This window comes from Dipodomys merriami, unplaced genomic scaffold (assembly GCF_024711535.1).
Source record: "Dipodomys merriami isolate MVZ:Mamm:240054 unplaced genomic scaffold, mDipMer1.0.p SCAF_551, whole genome shotgun sequence".
Taxonomy (NCBI): Eukaryota; Metazoa; Chordata; class Mammalia; order Rodentia; family Heteromyidae; genus Dipodomys; species Dipodomys merriami.
In genome coordinates, this window is record NW_027206126.1 from 509,330 (window position 1) to 533,716 (window position 24,387).

The window sequence follows — 24,387 nt, forward strand, 5'->3', positions numbered from 1 at the left end:
AGTGTGTCGGGGCGCCGCGCGCCGGGCCCGCCGCTCCACGCGCAGCCGGCTCGGGCGGAGGGAGGCGCGGCGGCGGCGGCGGCGGCCGCGCGGACCCAGTTGAGAGCCGCCGGGGTGGGCACGCCGCCGCCGCTGGGCCCGCGCGCGTGGCTGTGGCTGAGGCTACGGCGGGGGCCGGGCGGCGCCGCACACCTGAGGCGGAGGCGCGGCGCGGGGCGGCGCTGTCAAGGCCGCGCGCTCCGTCACCCGCCAGGCAGTGATTTGAGTCGCCGGCTTCACCTTCAGCCCGGACGGGGGAGAGCCTAGCGGGGTGTGGGGCGACCCTCCCGGGGGTGGCGGCCTCTCGGCCCCCAGCGTGCCCCCGCTGCGTCCGGCCCGGCCTCGCTCGTCCGGCCCGCCGTCCCCCCCCCACTCCCGCTCCCCTCCCACCCTCCCTTCCCCACTCCCCCCCCGCGGCGCCGCCGCGGGGAGCGGCTCCCCCTCCTCTTCCTCCGCGTCCTCGGCCGCGGCTCCCCCGCCCCGGCGGCTTGTTGCACCGCCCCGCGGCCTGCGGGAGCCGCTCGGCCCCGGCCTGGGACTCGGCGTCGGCGCGCTTCCCGGTCTGCCGCACCCCCTCCCTCTCCAACCTCGGGGGGTCCCGCACCCCCCCCCCCCCGCCTGACCGGCGAGACCCCGACCCTGCCGCCCGCACAAAATGTCGGCCCGGACGCCATTGCCGACGGTGAACGAGCGGGACACGGAGAATGTGAGTACCCGGAGCCCCCCCCTCCCCGCACCTTGCCGCAGCGCCCGGGGCGCTGACCCTCCCCTGACACCCCCACCTCCTCCCGCGCCCGGGCCGCTCCCCCCCCACGCGCGCGCGCACCCAGCGGCAGGGTCTCCCCACCTGGAGCGAGGCGGGACCTCCACCCCACCGCTCAGCCTCTATTCATCCCAGCCCCATTTCGCTGCCTTCCCCGCTAGGGTGCGGGTGGGGAGCGGTCAGTGGCGCCCTCTGCCCGGTGGTGGTCCTCCCGGAGAGCGCGGGGTGTGATGGAGGGCAGGGGGGCGGGGGGGGGGAGGTGGCAGAATGGGCATCCAGGAGGGCCTGACTCCTGCCACTGTATTGCCATTGCCACCCAAGTGAATGCAGCTACCTCTTTACACCTCGCTGTTCTAGATCCTTCAATCCCGGACAAACAGCTTGTCTCCAGCCCCCACCCCCCCCCCCCCCGCATTGCCCCATGACTTTGCTTTTTGTCGCATCTTGTCCACATTTGGGGTTAGTATAGGCACCAAAGGGAGAAGGATCAGGGATGGAAGCCCGTGTGTGTGTGTGTGTGTGTGTGATGTGTGTGTGTGATGTGTGTGAGTTTATACTGCCGTGATAGTCTAGGAGAGAGGAGTCGGGGAGAATTGCACCCACAGCCCCTGGGGCCCTGGGATTAAAGCAAAATGTTTTTCCAAAGCCTCATGCAGCCCACTGGCTTTGTATTCTCTCCCTCAAGGTAGTGGGAACAATTCCCCGGGAAGGTTTTATTGTAAATATCTCTCCTTTTCCTTGAAGTGTCACAAGGTGCATTTCTTCAAAGCCAAAGGTTCTCCAGGTCTGAACAAATTGCCCTCCGGAGTGGGATGTATTTATGCAGATGTCTGATGTTTGCACTCGTGAAAACTAAAAGAACATGAATAGAATCATTAGTTGTGTGTCTTCTGAAAAGTACAACTGGGTGTACGGGAGCAAGTGCAAGTTCGTTTGTGGAAAAGGGCTTTTTAAATTTTTAAATCCCCATGACCTGTAAAGGGACCCCAAGGTTCTATAGGGCCTTGACTGATTGACTAGTTTTAAGGAGCTAGAAGGATACTAAGTTTTGGTTGGCTGCCCAGAGCTCTCTGGTGTGTGTCTAGTTAACTCATCAGCCCTCCAGGGTTTGTTGTATGTACCAGTGATTTCATGGAGCTGGGAAAATAAAAATAAAGAAATGGTCTGACATTCTTAGACAAAAGATAAAAGAGAGAAAAGATACTAGCTCACTTCTCCCAGGGATAAAGGGGGTAGAAACACATTTTATCTTAGAGAGTAGGGGAATGCAGAAATTTAACAATTTTATTATGTGATAGGAGATGAAATTCCAGTAGGATACCATCGTTAGAAGACCTAGGAAGATGTTTGAGTTTGCTTTTGTCTTCTCCTTTGTCATGTGTTTAAAATGATACAGACACTGTTAGGATGCCACCATCAGACATTATAGCTTAATTTTGATCACAACTTGTTTTGTGTGTGTAATTGTGATTGAGAGATTGGAAAAAGTCAGAAAGACGGAAGCATTTTGTTACAGTTGAATGTTAAAGCCAAGCTGGTACAAGATTTTTTTTTTTTTGGACAAGAATTAAAAAAAAAATCTTGTCACTTGGGAGTGTGAATGATAACCTTTGTTTCTCTTAGCAACATTCCAAAAGACCTAGGGAATATTAAAGACAGCAGTTCACAGGAGTGGGAAGAATACATTGTTTTTATTTTGTCTTAGTTAACACTCTTTGCGTAGGTGACTTTATACTGACATGAGATAGTATTATAGAAACACACAAAAAAAGAATAGTACAAAATGTAGTATTGCATGTAAAGTCAAAACCACCACAATGAAAGAAGATTTTAAAGCTAACCTATAATAGTGTGGTAAGTTTTGTTGGGAGTACTTTCTGAAAATGACTATGCTGCTATATAAACTCATTTGCTGTCTCTGAACATGTTATTTCAAAGTCACTTTTACATTCTTGTTACTGTGTTATAAGTCTCCATTGAGCTCACTTTACCACATCCTAATTATCTTCTAATTGGAAAATATCTTCCATACTGTGGCTGTTAATCAATAAGGATGCACTCAGCTCTGCTTTTTGAGCTGGAATGGGATGCAGAAGTATTTAGACAAGGCTTCTCCTTTCATAGAGCTTAGAGAAGAGATAACTTAATCCCAAAAAAATACACAGTAGAAAAGTGTGTAAATAGAGATAAATTAGTTTATAAGTGTTCCAGGTGTTTATCAAAGGGGCTACTACTGGTGGCTGTAAAATCACCATTAGAGTTTCCCTTTATTGTCTAGTTAGTAGTAAATGGCCTTATCCATTCCTAATTCTCATCTGCGAAATAAAGTACCTAACTTGCCAGTTAGCCTATATCAGTGCCACATGACAGTCAAAAGCTGCATTTATGGTAGTCATTTTCAGTTAAGTGATCTAAAAAAATACTTGTGAAAAAGTTGTTTATATATTTATATATAAATATATGTAAATAAACAAATATTTACATAAATATAGTTATATTTATATAACTCAAAGACTTCTAGGTAATATCAAAATCAATAATTCACCTTATTACTCTTAGAAATTAAAGTCAACAAATACAATAATTTAAACAAAAACTTTGGAATCGAATAGTCACTTATAATTAATACAAATATTTTTATGCGTATAACATAATTGGATTTTGTGTCCTTGGGAATATGTATCTATTTTTTCCAGTGTCAGGATACACTTCAAAATGTTAAAAAAAAAAAAAAAAAAAGAAGAAAGAAAGAAAGAAATACTGATCTCTCTGTGTGAGAATTGCTTTTCTTTGAGAAAAGAAATCTGTTAGGTTATTCTGGGATAATTTCAGCACGGATACAGATAATATATTGCTATTTCTCTAAATATTTTTCAGTGAAACAAAATATACTTGAACGTTTTGGGAAAACTCTGATTATGCTCATTTCATGGGTCGAAAGTGCCATGGTGCTCTTTCTGTGTGGAAATTTGGTTCAATAGGAAGAAAGTTGATTTGAGTACTTCTTGGATTGTTTGAAAATTAAATTCGGCTTAAGTTTAAAAACCTTTAGTTAAAAAAAAATCCCTTAATTGTGAATCTTGGTAAATCTGAAATTCATGTTGATATTGAAGTACTTGATGTAACGAAGGTAGCCATTGTGATTTGTCTGATGGAAGTCATTGTTAGTAAAATGAAAGAGCAAAAGAACAGCATACATTTACCACTGACTTTGGCAAACACCTCTAGCAACTACCATTATTACTTATTCTGCACTTTGTGTATCCCTGACTTTAGAGACCCCTTCACACTGCAATTCAGTTGCCTGACTTTATCTCCTTTATTCTGTACTGTCGGTGCCTACCCTTAGCTGAAGTGATTTCTGGGAGTTATGTAAGAGATCAGTGCCATAACACCCCCTTTTGAATTGTTTCATTTATCATCAAACTGTGTTACTGACATGTGCAGTGGTAAACATCACAAATTACAACTCAAAGCAGCAGCTTTCACAGAGCTGAGTGACCTGACCAAGGTGTAATGAATCTCACATCTTCCACTGTTCCCTTCATGCTTTTGCTTGCTTCTAGGAGGTGGTTTGTGTTTTTTTTTTTTTTTTTGCCTAGAGATTGTAAAAGAACATACACACCGATACCATGTACTTTATGAGGAAGAATGGAGTGTTTGCTTCACTGTGTTTCTGAAATGTTATTTTTTTCTGTCTGAGGGACAGAAGAAATACAAGGGACAGCTGTGTCCTTTCTCCTTTCTCCTAGACTTTACAAACCCATTGTGATTTGAATCATGTAAGTTCTGACAAGACTCCTGAAGTGATTGCAGCCAGTACTCTCTTACCTTGCTAAATAGTGGTATATGTATACAGTGTACTCCAGCGGTCTACAAAGTGGGTGTCCAGGACAATCCAGTGGGAGAAGAAATGCCTTTAATATCTATCCCTTCTCTCTGACCTGATGCCCATGAAGTGCTTAACTAGCTATTGATTTTCAAATAATAGTGATTATTAATAACTTTATAAATTATTATAATGAAATTTATTGTCATTCTTTTTTCATCTAACATTTTCCTTTGGAGGTCTTTACTTTCTTCCTGATGATCATCTTTAGAAAGTTCTTTTGGTGAAGCCAGACACAATGGCATATGCTTGTAATCTCAATTCTCAGGAATCTGGGGCCAGAGAATCATGCATGAGTTCAAGGCCAGCTTGGGCTACATTTTGAGACCTGTCTCAAAACAACAAATATTCCAAAAGGAAACTCAGAAGTCTCTTTGGTGAAGGATTGTTGTTGTCAGTCAAAAGCCTTTTTAGAGTCTGAAAACATGATTTCAGAAGGTAGTGTTACATTGTCTAAGAAGTCTATTGTTACTGTTCAGAAATCATGAGTGATCTGTTGCGTTTTTTTTTTCTCTAAAGTTCTCTTATTTTGTTGATGTAGTTTCATTGAAGTACATTTAAGTTTCTTTTCATCCTGCCCGCTTTCTGTATTTGTGAAGTCATGTCAACTTCTGGGCACCTGTTCAGTATTATCTTCTTATTACTATCTTGCATCTGATTCTTTAGTTTCCTTTTTTTGTACTTTGATTAGGTTATATTACACCTTAAACACTCCCAACAGCACTTTTCTTTTTCCCACAGGCTCATTGTCTTTCTAAATGATGAGCTATCTAGTTCAAATCATATAATTTGTTCAGATCTATCTTCTATAGATTCATTTCTTTTTGTCCCATAAATCCACAGTTGACTAAGCATGGCATTTTACTTATTTAAGTTCTGAACATTTATTTTATTATTTTATGTTATTTTATTTTCTTTCTTGTGCTGATACTGAGGCTTGAATTCAGGACCTCTTCCTTTCATTTTTCTTTACCAAGGTGAGCTCTCCACCATTTGAGCCATACCTTCCTTTCTTGCTATTTGCTGGTTAATTGTTGTTAAGAGTCTTATGAACCACAATTCTTAGTTATATTTAAATCTTAAAATTGTGGTAGAGAACATATCACATAAGATCTACCCCCGTAAATCTTTTGTCCAGTATTGTTAACTGAAGAAGACAGTTTTATACAGAAGATTCCTAGAAAATTTTCATGTCCCATGAATGAAACTTTATACTTGAATAGTAATTCTCTTATTTCCCTTTCTCTTCATCTTGTGGCAGTCACCATGGTTATTTCTGTTCTGATTATTTTGATTACTTTAGATATTTCATATTAGTGGAGTCATGAAGTATTCTTCCTTCTGTCACTGGCTTACTTTATTTTAGCGTATTGTCTTCACAGTTCCTCTGTGATTTAATGTGTGACAGCGTTTCTTTCTTTTGATAGCCAAATAATATTCCATTTTTTTTGTGTGTGTGTGATGTGTATGTATATTTCACAGTTTGTTTATCCAATCATGTGTTGATGGACATTTGGATTATTCCTACTGATTGGCTAGGTTAAAAATCCTGCAGTAAACACTGGAGTGCAAATTTCTCTTTGAGACCCTGGTTTCAATTTGTTTGGGTAGAAACCAAAAAGTTGGAGTTGCAAGTCATATATTGGTTCTACTAGTTTCTTGAGGAACTTGTATATATTTTTTTCATAGCAGCTGTGTCATTTCACAATTTCAACAACAGTGTACAGGGTTCGAATTTATCCTTGTTATTTTTGATGACAGCTTTTGTAAAATATATGAAATGACTACCTCATGTATTTTGATTTGCTTTTCTCTCATAGTGATGTTGATCACTTTTTTATATACCTATTGGCCTTTTGTATGTCATCTTTGAAAAAATGTCTATCAAGTCCCTTATGTATTCTTAAACCAGATTTATTTGCTCTTCAGATGTGGGTTCCTTGTATATTTTGGATATTAACTCCTTATCAGATACTGTTTGCAAATATTTTCTCCTGTAAGTTGTCCTTTCACTATTGTTTTCTTTACTGTGCAGAAACTTTTAATTTGGTATTGTCTTGCTCATTTATTTTCTCTTTTTTGCATGAACTGTTGCCAAGACCAATGCCATGAGGCTTTTCTTCCATTTTCCTCTACTATAGGCCTTAAATCTTAATCTATTTTGAGTTGATTGTTGTGTGAGGGTCCAGTTTCATTCTGTTGTATGTTTGCATTCAGTTTTTTTCAGGATCCTTTGTTGAGACTGTTCTCTTGATAAAATTAATTTGACCATATTTGCATGGGTTTATTCTAGGCTCTTTATTCTGTTCAGTTAGTCTCTATGTCTCTCTTTATGTCAGTGCCATAATGTTTTGATTATCATAACTTCATAATGTTTTGAAGTCAGAAAGTATGAGGCTTTCAGCTTTGTTCTTTGTTATAATTGTTTAGGCTATTCAGGGTTCTTTGTGCTTCCCAATGAATTATAGAATAGATTTTCCCCCTATTTCTGTAAAAAAAAAATACTATTGAATTTGATAGGGATTCAAGTACCATTGAATTTCGATTGAGTTGGTATGACTATTATCCTAATCCATGAACATAACTTTCCATTTCTTTGCTTTATCTTTAATTTCATTCAGCAGTATTTTGTGCAAATTTTGGAGTGTGAGTCTTTAACCTACTTGGTTAAATTTATTATTTTTTTCTTTTCTTTTTTTTTTTTTTTTTGTCGGTCATGGGGCTTAAACTCGGCTTGAGCACTATTCCTCAGCTCTTCAGCTCAGGGCAAGAACTCTACCACTGGAGCCACAGTGCCACTTCTGGTTTTCTAATGGTTAATTGGAGATAAGAGTCTCACAGAGTTTCCTTCCCTGGGCTGGCTCTGAACTGGGATCCTCAGATCTCAGCCTCCTGAGTAGCTAGGATTGCAGGTGTGAGCCACTGGCACCTGGCTTGTTTCCCACTCTTAAATATGCTGTTAGCTGTGAGCTTTCACATATGATCTTTATTATGTTGAGAGAATTTCCTCCTATGGTCATTTGTTGAGCAGTATTCTCATGAAAGAGTATTGGATCTTACCAAATTCTTTTTCTGTAACTATTGAGATCATCAAGGAATAGATGATACCTGCCAAATTGATAAGGACATATTCTTTGCTCACTCTGCTGATAGAAATGCTGAGCTTTTCCAGAAGTACTATCGTAGTCACATCCAGAAACAATGTTTTCCAGCAATCCAAGCCTAACTTCACAAAGTTTATGTTTCTAGTGTCTCCATTTCTTCTCTGCTGTCCAATTAATTGGCATTAATATAATTAATCATGAAGTGTCTCTTGTAATCCTTATTTATTTATTTTGTGGGTCGTGGAGCTTGAACTCTGGGCCTGGACTGAATTGCTTAGGGACAGACTGTCCCTCAAGACTAGTGCTCTACCACTTGAGCCACAGTGCCCACTTCCAGCTTTTCTGTTTATGTGGTGCTGAGGAATTGAACCCAGGGCCACATGCATGCGAGGCAAGCACTCTACCACTGAGCCACCTTCCCAGCCTCATATAATCCTTTTTAATCAACTGTTATTAATCTTTTCTTTGATTTCTGATTGTATTTATTGGTTTGCTCTTGTACATCTTAGTCTAGGTAAAGTCTTGTTAATTTTTACTGATCTTTTCCTATTGTTTTTTACTCATTCCGGATAGAATCATTATTATTTCCTTCCTTCTCTTTCTCTGGGATTAGTTTCTTTTTTTAAGTCCTTGAGGAATAGAGTTTGATTATTCATTTGAACTCTTCCTTATTATTGTAAATATTTTAAAATTAAGTAGTTATAAACCTCCCTCAGTACTACTTTTATTGTAGCTTTTAGATTTTGATATGCTATGTTTTTGTTTTTAATCTGTCCTAAGGTATTTTCTAATTTCCTCTTTGATTTCTTCCTTTGCTCATTGGTTGTTCAGAAGTGTTTGATTTCAATGTATTTGTGGATTTCCCAGCTTTCACTCTGCCATTTATTTCTAGTTTCATTCCATTATAGTTGGAAAAGATACTTGGTATGATTTCAGTCTTCTATTTGTTAATTTTTTTTGTGGTGTATGTGCCTTTGTGTTTTGTGTATGTGAGTATGTGTGTGAGATGGGGAAGGGAAAGGAGAAGAGGGGGGAGAGAGAGAGAAAGGGAAAGGAAGGGAGAGAATGAATGAATGAATGAATGGAGAATGAGAGTGAATATCCTGTTGTGGGTGCCTAAGTAGAACACATAACATGCTACCATTAGGTGGTATAAAGGATGTTTTCAGTATGACTACTAGGTCTACTTGATCTGTAATGATGTTCAGTTCCTCTTATTTCCTTATTGATCTTCTATCTGGATGTTCTGTCTGTTATTGAATGAACAGTGTTGAAATTTGTTACAATTGTGTGGCTGTTTATTCCTGCCTTTGGTTTGTCAATGTTTGCTTTATATAATTAGTTCTTCTGTTAATTGCATATATGTTTATACTTGTTATATCTTCTTCATGGTTTGACTCTTTTTTCACTATGTGATGTTCTTTACTCTTCTGACAGGTTTGTGTGTGTGTGTGTGTGTGTGTGTGTGTGTGTGTAAGTGTGTGTGACAGGTTTTGTCTTAAACTAACATAAATATGACATTTATGTCATATTTATGTTTTTTAGACATTTATCTTTTTTAGACATTTAGTTGGATTTTATTTTTTAAGCCATTCAACTCTATGTCTCTTGACATAGAGTTGTGGGGGGTACTTCATCCTTTATATTTTATGTAGTTGGTGTATGTGTTCTTGATGTATGCTTGCATTTTCCCAGTTTGTCTGTGTGAAACTTGATGGGGGGTGTCTATTTTGAGGATTATGTCTTTTCAGTTAGTTTTTATTTTTCTCCAGTTGGGAACTTGTTGATTCAGGATAATTTAGTATCTACACATTTTAGTATCTTTTGGTAATTTTGGCTCCATGGATCTTAATTACCACAGAAAGAGTGAAATAAGCTTATACATTTTCAATAATTTCACATTAAATGAAATGTGAGTTTACCATACTAAACTGTGGCATTTCTGAGATTCTACATCTATATATGTAAAAACGTTCATAACTCTGTGTTTTGTTTTTCCTTTCAAAAACCTTAGCTGGTAACCAATAGCTCATGCCTATAACCCTACTCAGAAGGCGGAGATCTGAGGATTTTTGTTTCGAAGCCAATTTAGGCAGAAAAATCTGAGTGACCTAATCCCCAATTAGCTAACCAAAAGCTCAACTGGACATGTGGTTCAAGAAGTAGAGTACACTGTGAGCAAAAAAGCTGAGCATGACTCTGAGGCTTTGAGAACAAGCCCCAGTACTGATGCACACATGGCAGACAGACAGACAGACAGACAGACAGACAGACAGACACACACACACACACACACACACACACACACGTACGCACGCACACACACACATTTAAACATACAGAAAATCAGTAGATTTTGGAAACTTTATTATAGTTTAAAATGATTAAATTGCTTTTTGTTGTACTGGAATTTGAACCCAGGTCCTTGGGTTCACTAGGGTGATGCTGTCTTACTTAATCTGTGCCTCTGGCCCTATTTTTCTTGCTGCTTATTTCAGAAATAAATCTAGTGGACTTTGTGAGTCTGGCCTTAAGCTGTGATCCTCTGGATCCCAGCCTCCTGGGTTTCAAGTGTGAGCCATCAGTGCTTGTATAAATGGTTAGTTTTCAAGAACACCTAATTGTCATCAGGGAAAGTAGAATGTTTTGTGTGTGTGTGTGTGTGTGTGTGTGTGTGTGTGTGTGTGTGTGTGTGTGTGTGTGTGTGTGTGTGTGTGTGTGTGTGTGTGTGTGTGCTGGTACTGGGGCTTGTACAGGGAAAGTAGAATGTTGTGTGTGTGTGTGTGTGTGTGTGTGTGTGTGTGTGTGTGTGCTGGTACTGGGGCTTGAACTTGAGGACTGGAGGTCTTGCTTAGCTTTTTTGCTCAAGGCCGATGCACTCTACCATTTAAACTATACTCCACTCCCAGCTTTTTGGTGGTTAATTGGAGATAAGAGTGTCTTAGATTTGTCTATCCAGGCTGGCCTCAATCTAGGATCCTCAGATCTTAGCTTCTTGAGAGTAGCTAGGATTACAGGCATGAGGTATTGGCACCCAGCTTAAAGGTGGAACTTTTATAAAGAATATTTTGCTAGCAGAACCTTTACGAAAGTTTTTTCTTAATAGATGGATTAAAATGTGTGCAACATATTTAAGTAACTGTAGTTAAATAAGATGACCCACTGTCTCCTCTTGTGTGAGGGATACCTTATCCATGACAATCATTAAAGTCAAGTATCAATATAAACTGAGTTTACAAACAGTCCTTTCATTTTCTGCCTCGCACAATTTTTAAGATTTCAAACATTAAGAAACATTCATTTCAAAAATTGCATAAAATAATGTTTTATTAAATACTGAAAAGCTTATACCATTAGTATTTAATATATTTAAAATGTTCTGCTTTTTTAATATTTTTATGCATATAATTTATTTGCAAGTTATATTATTTCCATCAGAATTCCTATGGGGAGTTCAGAATTTAAAATTTTAAATATAGAGGCCCTTGAGTTAAAGTTGAGGGACTGTTCGATACCTCAGAGTTTAGCATTTGTCTGTAGATGTTCATATAATAATAATATACTCTTATACATATAATAATACTCTTATATACATATAATAATAAACTCTTCCTCACTAAATTTGAAAATATTTTGAGGGCGCACATTCCTTCTAACCTTGCTTTTATATATCCTGTATTACTAGCCTAGTTTAGGATTTGCCATATATTTTGGTACTAATGATTTAACAACTCAAAATCTATTTTATTTATATATTCTCAATTGTTTCAAATACACTTCCCTAACCACTTCCATCATCACATTACATGTTCTTAACACAATTTCTCCAGTAAGCTCTAGATGTCTCCTTCCCTGAATCTTGTGATGCAAGTATCTTACTGACTAGGTGTGATAATGATTTAAGTGATGGTAATGATTGCATTTAGTCTCATCTTTCTCTTAAAAGGAAAGAAGAGTTATGGTTGGCTATAGGAAGTCAAGGGAGAGAAATGATGTGGCAGTTCTTTCATAGCTTATGACAGCTATAGAATTTTCTGGTTTGGAAGTAATAAGGTGCATGTATGAGCCACATGTAGGTGGAAGATAGAAGCAGGTAACAATCCTAGGTTCTTCTCTTCCTTCTTCCAGCATTACATAGCTAATCATGTTAGAAGAGAGGAGATGGAGCAAAACGAGTTCACCACACAGTGCATTTGGTTACGGGCTGAATCTTTCTTCAGAGGCAGTATTACTTAATACTATTTTGACCACCTTATCAGTGTAGTTCAGTGAGTAAACAAGCTGAGAAACAGTCCAAAAATTTGGTGACCTGCCGGTAAAGGATATAGTAACAAACTCAGTATGGCTCCCTTTCCTTCTGGGAGCCTAGTGCAGATTTCACAACTTGAAAAGAGGTTTACTTTTATTTCCTTTTCTATTCACTTCATCACAATTGAAGCTGATAGAAATACAAAGGCAAGTGAAACCTGTTCCCTGTTCTGGAGTGACTCAGAGTCTGAAGAGGGAGATAGACATAGAGACAAGAAGTTCAGTAGAAAGTTACAGTTCCCTGTCATCTGACTGATCAGAACACCAAACAAAGAAGGCTGGTGAGGCAGGCCTAGGTGCTCAAGACAGCCTGCAGGTTAAATCTGGAAAGAGATGTTTGCCAAACTGCTCTATGGGCTGAAGGAAGGAGTAATGATGCAGCTTGGAGGAGGGTACCATTTATTGGAGGGGACTCCATGGACTGCTGGAGAGTAGGTGGTACTCTGTGGGCCTTAGTAGGAATGTTCCTAGGGAACATGTAGCCCCTGGAAGGTTTCGTTAAAGGCACAACATGATTACATTTGTATTATCTGAATCTGTATGTTTTAGAAACTTTGCAGGTTTTCAATTCAGTGGGATACTTTGTCATGGAAGAGCTTTAAACATTTGTAAATACGTTCTTTGTCATACTGGAAAGTGTTTGGTAATGGGAAGTTGCCAGTTCTTGAAAAAAACGTTACCAGCTGGGCGCCCCCGTGGCTCAGGCCTGTAAACCTAACTACTCAGGAAGCTGAGATCTAAGGATTGCAGTTCAAAGCCATCCCAGGCAGGGAAAGTCTGTGAGACTCTCATCTCCAGTAAACCACTAGAAAACCAGAAGTGGCGCTGTGACTCAAGCGGTAGAGCGCTCGCCTTGAGCTGAAGAGCGCAGGGACAGCGCCCAAGCTCAGAGTTCAAGCCCCACAACTGACCAAAACAAACAAAAAAAGTTACCAAACTATAGTTAGGCTACTCTGACTTTTCAGCTAGTTTTCAACCTCCATCTTTTGTATTCATTTCTCTCCTTGCTAGCCTAGTTTTAGCAAAGGGTCCTACTGAATCACTTTAGTAAGGTATTATACTTTATATCTGGTCAACCTGGATATACCACTAAGGTCTTTGTCTCTACCTTTGTTGTTTCCTCAAGAATTTTCCATCTGCCACCTCCCACTCTGCTCCTTGACTATAAATCTGCAACCATCTTTGCTGTATGAGAATTGAGGCTGGTATCTTACTCTTTTGATAACATCTCTATTACAGTAATAGTGAATAATGTCTTCCTGACTTTTAACAAGTGTGAAAATACATTTTTCTTTAACACTAGTTAAAATTATCACTTACTGAAATCCCGTGTATGTGTGCAGTGGTGTATATTGGGATTAAGATTAGAGAACTGTGAGCCACGAGTGCCCAGATTGTCTTTGAACTTTTTAATCACTACACCATGGGAAGAAGACTTATTTCATTGCTGTTTTTACTTATTATTGTCTCCTAACTTCAGGTTACTTTGAGAAGAACATTATTACTTTTTAGAGCTGATCTACAATCTACTTATTATACTGAAAAAGATCAAGAGTCTAGGAATCAAAGTAAAAAGCCTTGGTGCTAATGAGTTACTAAGCTAGGTTATCTTAGAAAAGTCCCTTACTCTTTCCTCTTTATGGCTGTTAGGGATGCATCTAATTTTGGTACTTATAAACTGCTTTGAATGTCTCACAGAAATTATCAACTGAATCACATTACTAAATCATGCCACGGATCCTCCTGCCACTTAAAATTCTTTTTGTTGACTGTTTAAATATGATAAATGAGAAGGAAAGAAAGTAGTAGCCAGAGGCTACCTGTTTAAACCTAGGGAATGGTGCTGGTGGTGGAATTCTGGGCATCTCACATGCTAGGCCAAACAGACTACCCTTGAGCACTCTAATGAATTCTTAAATACCATTGCCCAGAGGGAAAGTCTAGAACAGAGAAGGTTGATCCCTAATGCTTGATCTCTTAAACCTTTCCCTCATACCTTCCTCTTATGGCAGGAAGAAAAACAAAGGCAAAGAAAGAGTTTGTCAAGGAGACTCTTCTCCTTCTTTTGGCCAGAAACCAGTATTTATCACTTTACATATTTTGCTTTGTGTATACTTGGTGACAGCATTTTCAAATGGTACTGCAATTTTCTTAAGTTTGTCCCACATGTGATGCTACCAACTCATTAAGACTAGGAACTCTATGAATTCACATATTATGCAGTGGTGTCTGGAGTTTGCAGAACTACTTGTGCCAAATTAAAAACAGCAAGAATACATGAGTACCATATATTCCTTTTCCTGCAGTATTTTAGCACAGTGCTATCTAGGCACATAGTAGTAATTTCATTTCATTCTGATATAGTACTAGGTACACACAGTATTTACCTTTTGGGGGGTGGGGGTCGGTTATGGGGCCTAAACTCTGGGCCTGGGCACTGTCCCTCAGCTCTTCAGCTCAAGGCTAGCACTCTACCATTTGAGCCACAGCACCTCTTCCAGTTTTTTATCCTGCTTATGCAGTGCTGAGGAATCCAACCCAGGGCCTCATGCATGCTAGGCAAGGACTCTACCACTGAGCCACCTTTCCAGCCCTTACTGTTTAAATTCTGATCATTAAATTCTAAACTTAAATCTTTTATCCTATATTTTGTTTGTTGAAAATCATCAGCTAAAATTTCAATGTGCTAAAAATATTTATTTTGAAAGTGTTTTAACATTTAAATTGGTATGATTATTAGCTTAAACTACATTAGGAAATAATTACTAGATTCTGTTAGGTTTATTTAACTAAACTGAAGATCATAGAATTAAACTTTTACTACTAGAGTATTAAATCAAATGTAATGATTTAGAGAACAAATTATCTATTGTAACTTCTGGAATGAGTTTTCTGTAACACTTTTATCCTTGTGGGAATGAAAGAATTAAGAAGCTTGGAAAAGAATTTAACACCATATTTTTAGCTTATAATTTAGGCAGATGTTTTCTTTAATTCTCTGGGGACTTGGTTGTGTTTGCGTGTAATGTTTTCTGGCAAGTTGTATTGAATGCCTTCCCAGAGGAGCTCTTGGGAGTATAGGGGAGGAGTGCCTCTAAAATAAATACCCACCCTCAGTGAGTCCCTGTCTGCTTCCTGTATCTCAACCCCCACAGTCCAGGGTGTGTGGGGGAATGGGAGATAGTAAATGCTTTTGTGTAGCTGCTTGATGAACATGCTCTACAGCCAGACCCTGGGTTCAGATCCTAGCGCTGTTGTCTGTGAATTGTGATTTGAGGAAGCTGTTTAACTTCTTTATGCCTCAGGTTCCACATGAATATATACATATATATATGTATATGTATATATTCACAAGGGAATTACAAAAATGCTTACCTTTTGTTGTGAAGTTTAATTAGTTGAGCATGTACAGTGTTCTTACAACAGTGCCTAGCATCTAGTAGAAACTATGTAAAGGCTAGCTGCTACTAATACTATTACACTTGCATGTTGGAAGATGTAAATATGTCAGAGTTTTAAGCGTATCCCAGGGTTACTAGATTATACATGGTCCACCTTTTTAAAAGTTTTTGTATCTTAAGACATGGACTTATATTCCTTTTTAGACCAAGGAGAAGCATTAAACTTACAGTTTAATGTAATAATCCAGTAGTTTAACTTTCTGGTTTACTGGATGCTTCCATTATATGTAAGAGGAATGAATTGGAAGCTGGCTTATCTGCAGGTGGCTTGGTGATCAGGAAACTAGAGCTCACTACAGAGGGGCAAAGTTGTTTAGTGACATGGATGTCTTCTCTGGAAATGGGAATGTTTATAGAGTGTTGTATACTGTTTAAGAACTCAGACTTTAGATAAGATACTTATTCTCATTCATCCGTTTAAGGTATATGACTTTGGACATGTTTTCTTATCTCTAAAATAGGGACAATATATATCTGGCATATAGTTGCCAGGTTTAAATCAGTAAGTTTATATAACATACTTTTTAAGAGTAATATTCAGTAAACACACTAAAGAACCAAGGAATCAAAACAAGGTAAAGTGAAAACTTGCATTTGCTGATGAGAATATCTTTCTCTATGTGCCTCCCCCAATGATGAAAACACACAAAGAAATAAATTTCTTTTTTTCCTTTAGCCAATGCTTACTGTTTTCTTCATGTTATACTTTCATTCTTCGGACTGCCTTTGAATATACTTGAATTGTGTAAACACCCTAATGTATTCTCTCTCTTGAGACTACATTGATTTCACTGAGCCCAATTAGGCAAGTCTTAAGTCAGGAAAATTCAGATTAAAGATCATTTTGATAATATTATTGTATATGCTATAATTTGATCTTTTTCTGCTGTTGTCTTTTTTAAAATGATATACTATATTTTGACCCCTTAGAAATTTTAAGCAAAGTTTTGGTGAAATGATGAAATGGTCTTTATTTGTATTTGGTATTAGTAGTCTATGTTTGTCTTGTGTCTCCTCAAATATATTTCTCTTTAATTTTCTAAAAATAATATTTTTGATGGGTAATTTTTTAACACAGAGGAATTTAGGTGTGTGTGTGTGTGTGTGTGTGTGTGTGTGTGTGTGTGTGTGTGTATGTGTGTGTGTGTGTGTGTGTGTGTACCAGTTTGGGGCTTGAACTCGGGGCCTGGGCGCTGTCCCTGAGCTGTCCCTCGTTGTGCTCAAGGCTAGTGCTCTACCACTGAGCCACAGCGCCACTTCTGGTTTTTGAGTAGTTAATTCGAGATAAGACTCTCATGGGGACTTTCTGCCTGGGCTGGCTTGGAACCACGATCCTTAGATCTTAGCCTCCTGAGTTGCTAGGATAACAGGTGTGAGCCACCAGTGCCCAGTGAATTTAAAATTTTCATAATCATAACCTAAATTAGAAATACAAGTCCATGTTCAACAAACTTAACTTTTAAGTAAGAACATTCTGATCTACGTTATTGCATCTGTGTTCAGTCAGGGAAGCAGAGTCCTATGAGTGATCTAGAATAAGGCTTTACTAAGGGATCAAATTTCTACAGTTGTGGGAACTGTTTAAGCATTCTGTATGAGATTGCTGTTTCAGAGTCTCTTATTAGGTGGCAAAAATCTTTGGGGCCAAGATCAGAAAAGAAAGAAGAATGTGATGTGAAGAAAAGTGAATACAAATTGGAGCCTGTGAAGATGAACTGGAGCCTGTGAAGATGAACCAGAACTTAAACTAAAACTGCTTTTAGTCTGAAAGAGGTGACCTGTAGGATGAGCTCTAGTATTTCCTATCAGTTACCCATGCACCTGGATTCAGATTCACAGCAGTTGAAGCAAGTGATCCAGTACAATGAGTCCTGGCTCTGCTCCATGCCTGTAAGACATGCCATCACATCAGCTCCATCAGACATGAGCTATGTCTGGTTCTGTACTGATTTTCAGAAGTTAGAAAAGGTTGCTGTTTTCGTTTTTGCCTTCCAAATGCATGCGAGTTTCTCTTGTGGTTAATTCTAACCCAAGGCCACAGGGAAAAGAGAATTCTGGGAACCACAGTTTCAGCCTGGCTCAATTAACACTGAGTCCATTCAGCCCATCTCTCTTGTCATTTTGGTTGTCTATTTTAAGTATGGCTTGTGCCCACACTTCTCTTAACTATATTTAACTTCCAAATAAAGATAGTAGCAAAATTATTCCTTTGCCTAATGTGACGCAGCTATCATAGACATTCCAAAAAACATGCAAATCCTCTCCTTACAAGAAGATATAGTCTCTGTCCATTTTTGGATGATATTTTTTTTCCTCCTTGGCCACATTTTAGTTTTTATTTGCTGTAACTCCCATGTTAACATTAAGAAATTATGTTAACACTTTAATTTCAGAGGATAGGGAAATGGGAATAAAAAGAGAAGAATTGGTTAATATGTACCCAAATATCATCATAACAAAATAAGAAATGTTTCTAAGTATTAAAGTCTTCATTTCTGTTGCTGGTCGCGTGGTCATAGGTGATATTTTAGTTACCTTCTACTACTAATTCCATATTCCCTCTGCCCTCAGCAAATACTTCAGCTGATTATAGTTTTTACTTGGTGAAATAACCAAGCCCCTCATTCCTCAGGAGTCTGGGCCTTCAGAAGTTGTGTCTATATTGGGTTGTTGTAATTTTCCATTGACTTCTCTCAGGACATAAGAGTAAGTAGAGCTCCCCCAGAGGAGCTCTTGCTATTTAGACATACTCCTCCTTACAGTCATTATGTAATAGCAACACAATTTTCCATTGATAGGATCATTCACCTCAGTATGATAACCTTTTTATCTATTAATTCACTACTGCGAAGAAGTTGCAACTTCCAGTTTAAAGGACTATTGCTGTAACACCTAGTAGAACATTTTCTCCCTAAGTACCACCTTCTAGAAGTTGCAGGGACTAGAAAAAGAATTTCACTAGTGGGTCTATAAGGATAATAGTGAGGAAAGCTACTCCTGTTTATGTCTCTTGATTCCTGAACCTGTGAATTCTGGCTGTGGGAGAAATAGCATCATATATTAGTCACTGGCTTATGGTACATATTGCATCCTGAAAGATGTTACTCCGGCTCTGCAAGGTGTTGTCACCCAGCTGGCATTGTTACAAAATCTTTAAAAGGCCATTCCAATGTTTTACCAAGCCAGGTGCATCAGACTATTGGGAAATATAGTAAGACTGGTAAATTCTCCAGCAGGAACGCATTTTCATGCTTCATTTGCAATAAAATCCATTTCTTTCCTAGAAGCAATGTTGTGTGGAATACTATAATAGTTAAAAAATAACATGACGGGAAACATTATTCTGTGATTCCAGTCAGTGGAGATTTTGGAATCATCCTGGAAGGTGGAAAGCAAATTGTTTATTCTAGGTAGAATAAAAAATGAGATAATGGACAAAGCACTGTCCATTCTATCATGCGAGCAGTCCAGTATGATCAGCCTGCCACCATTTAACTGGCTATTACTGCCACCCCCCTCAGGAATGATTCCATTTGGGGAGCTCAGTGTTGTTCTCTGTATTTGACACATTTGCCTTAGTAAATGTTACTACATGTTTCCAGGCCCATATATAATCTTCATTCTCACTAAGGTGGTGGGGATGAGTGATTACGTAGAGGGTGGCTTATATGCATAGCATGAGCCATCTTTCTGAGTACCAATTTAGATGAGGCACAACTAATATTCAGGGAGATTTATTCATACTGTTATTAATTTTTAAGTATATCTAACTTTCAAAGCATCTTAGAAATAATTGGCCTTTTTTCAAGATGTTGCCTTGATGTGGCTCTTTGAGGTATGAGGAGTGACAAAATGTATTTCTTCCCCAGTGCTGGCCTGCCATGCAGAAGGGATGTCTCATCAAATTTCTGTACTAGATTCAAGGCTTGTGAGAAGTGTGGGCTTCTCCTGTGGTGAAGATTGCCAAGTCTGTGTTCACTAAGGTTGTTGGACTTACCTTGTGTTTGTAAGTAGAGGTATGGATTGATTCCTGCTGTTCTGTATAGCCTTTCTGTTTCTTCATGCTTTTCAGCTTTTCCTCCATATTCTTCCTCTTTTTTTTTTTTTTTTTTTTTGTCGGTCGTGAGTCTTGAACTCGGGGCCTGGGTGCTGTCCCTGAGCTCAAAGCAAACACTTTACCACTTGAGCCACAATACCACTTCTGGTTTTCTAGTGCTTTATTGGAGGTAAAAGTTTCATGGCTGTTCCTGCCTGGGCTGGCTTTGAACCACAATCCTCAGATCTCAGCCCCCTGAGTAGCTAGGATTACAGGCATGAGCCACTTGTGCCCAGCCTTCCTCTCATTCTCTTTTCAGGATATAGTCCATCTCTTGTTCATCTGACCCTTCTTATTCAAGATTGAATGGAGGAAGCTTTTAATCTGTTATCTTGCCTAGAAATCCCAGAGCTCTGTTGGATTACCCATAATTTATATTACATTTTATTACTTTTAAAACCAGAATACATGGTGCCTTTCTCTTAAGGGTAGAAGGATGCAATTCTTTGTTCTTAAAGGAATATTTCAACATGGGAAAGACCATTAAGCCCCTGGGAATTTCACTGAAGAGTCAGGCCCCTGAATTTTTGTGGAGTATATTTTTGGTATACTGATGTATTGACAACATTTCTGGAGAAGTTGTAACTTCTTGCTCACCATATCTATTCAGTTTAGTATTAGCAACATAATGGGCTAGTGTGGCATCTTGTGAAAGGAGAAGTGATTTTTATTAATGTTGCTGTGAACTAAATGTAGTTTTCATTTGGAGATACTTTCCAGAAGACATTTGATAGTGTTTGGAGACATATTTGGTTATGACAAATACGGGTTAGGAACTATTGGCATCTAGTGAATGGAGGAGAGGGCAAGCATGCCATTAAACATCCCATAGTGCACAGGACAATCTCCTGTAAGAACGAATCATCTGGCTCAAATTGTCTGCTATGCTGGGGTCGAGTAACCCTAGACTAGATTGTAAAGTAAGGCTGGAGATGTGAAATATTCCTGAGGCATAAAAGTGAACAAAGAAGCACATTGCTTTGGGTGTTCTTGACTAACATATATGGGAGGAAGAAAGCACTCACCAGCTGAGTAGTCATACACTAGATGTCAAGAGTTGTAATGTGTTGATTTGATCCAGGAAGCAAACCACATCTATAATAGCAACCTTCATTGGAATTACCAGCAGGGATTAAGTTTTGATAATATATTGTCCAAAATTCCTCGGTCTTCTGCTCAAGCCCCAAACGCGAATTGGGTGGAAATGTGGTAAGATTACTATCCCTGCATCTTTTAAATTGCTTATAGTAGCATTAACCTGCAGTCTACCCAGGAAGCAATATTACTACTTTTGGTTTACTATTTTAGTAAACTCTAATAGTTCTACCTACCATTTTCTGATATTAATACCCTCATTTGCAGTCCAAGGATGGATTTGTATGGGTTTTGACAGGTGCTGAGTTATGTGTATTTTCAATTGTGTGTTCCAGAGTTGGGAAAGTAACGTAGGCTGTTTTGGGTAACCCGTTGGTTTTGCTGTGAAGTCACTTACAGACTTACTCTGTAAGTTTATTGATAATCTAATTTCCAGAAGCTTTGGCCCAAACATAATGGCTTTTAGTCCAGTGCATCATCACCCTAAGAAGTTGTCTAGTTTCAAGGAGATCTGGTCTCCCTTTCAAGAGTATTCTAGTTCAACTCTGGGAGTTGAAGTGCTGTGACTTTACTTTTTTATTTAAGTCAAAAGCACTTGACTTCAACAATTCATCCAAAAAATCATACACCACGATCAAACAGAATTCATTTCAGGGATGCAAAGCTGGTTCAATATACGCAAATCAATAAGGATAAGAATCACATGGTTATTTCAATAGATGCAGAAAAGGCATTTGACAAGATCCAACACCCCTTTATGATGAAGGTTCTGGAAAAATTAGGAATCCATGGAACATTCCTCAATACAATGACAAACCTACAGCTAGCATTATACTTAATGGTGAACAACTAAAGCCATTTCCTCTTAAATCAGGAATGAGACAAGGATGTCCACTCTCTCTACTTCTCTTCAATCTAGTATTAGAATGCCTAGCTACAGCAATAAGACAACATAAAGGGGATCCAAATAGGGAAAGATGAAGTAAAACTCCCTCTTTGCAGATGACATGATCTTGTATTTAAAGAATCCCATGGCCGCCACTCCCAAATTAATCAAACATTCAAAACTTTGGCAAAGTAGCAGGGTATAAAATTAACCCTCAAAAATCAATGGCTTTTCTGTATGCCAACAATGAGAAAAGTGGGGCTGAAATTAGGAAAGCAACTCCATTCATAGCTCCACAAAAAATAAAATACCTAGGAATTAACTTAACCAAAGAAGTGAAGGACCTCTATGATGAAAACTTTAAAAACCTGAAAAAGGAAATCAAAACAGAACTTAGAAAATGGCAAAACCTCCCATGCTCCTGGATTGGAAGGATCAACATCGTGAAAATGGCAATACTTCCCAAGGATATCTACAAATTCAATTCGATACCTGTCAATATTCCAACCTCATTCTTCAAGGAAATAGAAGAGGCAATTCAAAAGTTCATATGGAACAATAAAAGACCCTGAATAGCAAAAACAATCCTTAACAGAAAGAACGGTGCTGGAAGAATATCAATACCAAATTTCAAACTCTACTACAAAGCCATAGTAATCAAAACAGCTTGGTACTGGCACAAGAACAGACCTCAGGATCAATGAAATAGAATTGAAAACCCAGAAATGAACCTACAGACCTACAGCCATCTAATCTTCGATACGGGAGCTAAAAAAAATAGAATGGAAGAAAGACAGCCTCTTCAGAAAATGGTGCTGGCAAAATTGGTTAACTACATGTAGAAAACTAAAGCTAGATCCTTATATATCACCTTGCACCAGAATCAATTCCAAATGGATCAAAGACCTCGGAGTCAAAGCAGGCACTCTGAAAACATTACAGGATGGAATAGGAGAAACCCTAGGTCTCGTTGGCACGGGCCGAAATTTTCTGAATAGAGACCCAGAAACACAACAAATCAAAGAAAGGTTGGACAAATGGGATTGCATGAAATTGCAGAGCTTCTGCATGGCAATGGACATAGCTAGCAAGATCAATAGAAAGCCTACGGATTGGGAGAAGATCTTCACTAGCCATACAATGTACAAGGGTCTCATATCTAAAATGTGCCTGGAACTCAAAAAATTAAATCCCCCAACAACAAACCCTCAAAGAAACAACTGCCCAATAAATAAGTGGGCTAAAGACTTAAAGAGAAACTTCTCTGAAGAGGAAAGACCAATAGACACATGAAGAAATGCTCAACCTCCCTAGCCATAAAAGAAATGCAAATCAAAACAACATTGAGATACCACCTCACCCCAGTTAGAATGGCTATAATCAAGAACTCAAATAACAACAGATGCTGGAGGGGATGTGGACAGAAGGAAACCTTACTGCATTGTTGGTGGGAGTGTAAACTTGTTCAACCACTTTGGAAAGTAGTATGGAGGTTCCTCAAAAGTCTCCACATAGAGCTCCCCTATGACGCAGCAATCCCACTTTGGGGCATTTACCCAAATGATCACAAACAAGACCATACTAAAGCTACCAGCACATCTATGTTTATTGCAGCATTATTTACCATAGCTAAGATATGGAACCAACCCAGATGCCCCTCAGTAGATGAATGAATCAAGAAAATGTGGTATATATACACAATGGAATTCTATGCCTCCATCAGAAAGAATGACATTGCCCCATTTGTTAGGAAATGGAAAGACTTGGAAAAAATTACATTAAGTGAAGTAAGCCAGGCCCAAAGAAACATAGGCCCCATGGTTTCCCTTATTTGCAATAACTAGTATATGTCTGAGACAAGCAGAAAAGGTCAGATAAGTTGGTGTTAGGTGAAATGAACCCTAAGATAAGTATTCAAATGTTTTTTCTTACATGCTATTGTTTCTAACACATTTATAAGATTATTTCTTTGTTGCTTTGTATGTCCCTCCCCTATGGTATAACCCCTGTTTTCACTGTAGTTGATGTTGGTATAATTTGTGGAGGGGAAGGGAAAAAACAAATTGTTTAAATAGGGATACAGGTGGACCCATTGCAACAATGAGATGTACAAGTCGTTATGTTGAAGAACGAACTTTACAACTTTGGCCGGGGGTGGCGGGGTATGGGGGTGTGGGCGGGTGGGGGGGGAGATGGGAATGGATAGGAAGGGGAAACAAAGGAGAAGGCAACAATGCTTGATAAGAAATATACTCATTATCTTGCCCATGTAATTGTAACTCCTCTGTACAGTATTTTCACAATTAAAAAAAAAAAAAAAGCACTTGACCTAGGACTAGAGTATAACATGTGTCTTCCAGTCCTGTGCATGTTTCATTCATGGCAAAAGACATCTCAAAGCCATATATTTGGAACTTCGGCTTAGCTAAGTTGATCAGTACAAAACTACTATAGGTATGTTGATTACAAATTAGATTACTGACTATGGATAATTTTTTTTATCAGTACTAGGGTTTGAGCTCAGGTCCTTATGCTTTGTTAGTCAGGACCTTTTTATTACACATTGGCCCTTTTTGCTTTCCTTATGTTTTGGATAGGTTCTCCTGTTTTTATCCTCAGGGTCAACCTTGGACAGTTATCCTCCTCATACACCTTCCACATGGTTTGGACAACAGATGGTAATAAGTTATGTGGGGGGGAAAAGTTAAAAGGATGGAGAAGAATTGATGGGAGGCTCTTTTAGAAA

General features: G+C 39.1%; 1 protein-coding gene across 2 annotated transcripts in view; it reads left to right on the top strand.

Moving 5' to 3' along the window:
- Nucleotides 1-613: 613 nt before the first annotated feature.
- LOC138811965 (serine/threonine-protein kinase MARK1) overlaps nucleotides 614-24,387 on the top strand; it is a 91,702-nt gene continuing 67,928 nt past the window's right edge. The window contains exon 1 of one of the 2 annotated variants that reach the window (XM_069999918.1): nucleotides 614-745. In XM_069999918.1, coding sequence (XP_069856019.1) covers nucleotides 695-745 — 51 coding nt within the window. In that variant the 5' untranslated portion in view covers nucleotides 614-694. The remainder of the gene's footprint in view (nucleotides 746-24,387) is intronic. The other variant, XM_069999919.1, reaches the window with a different exon arrangement.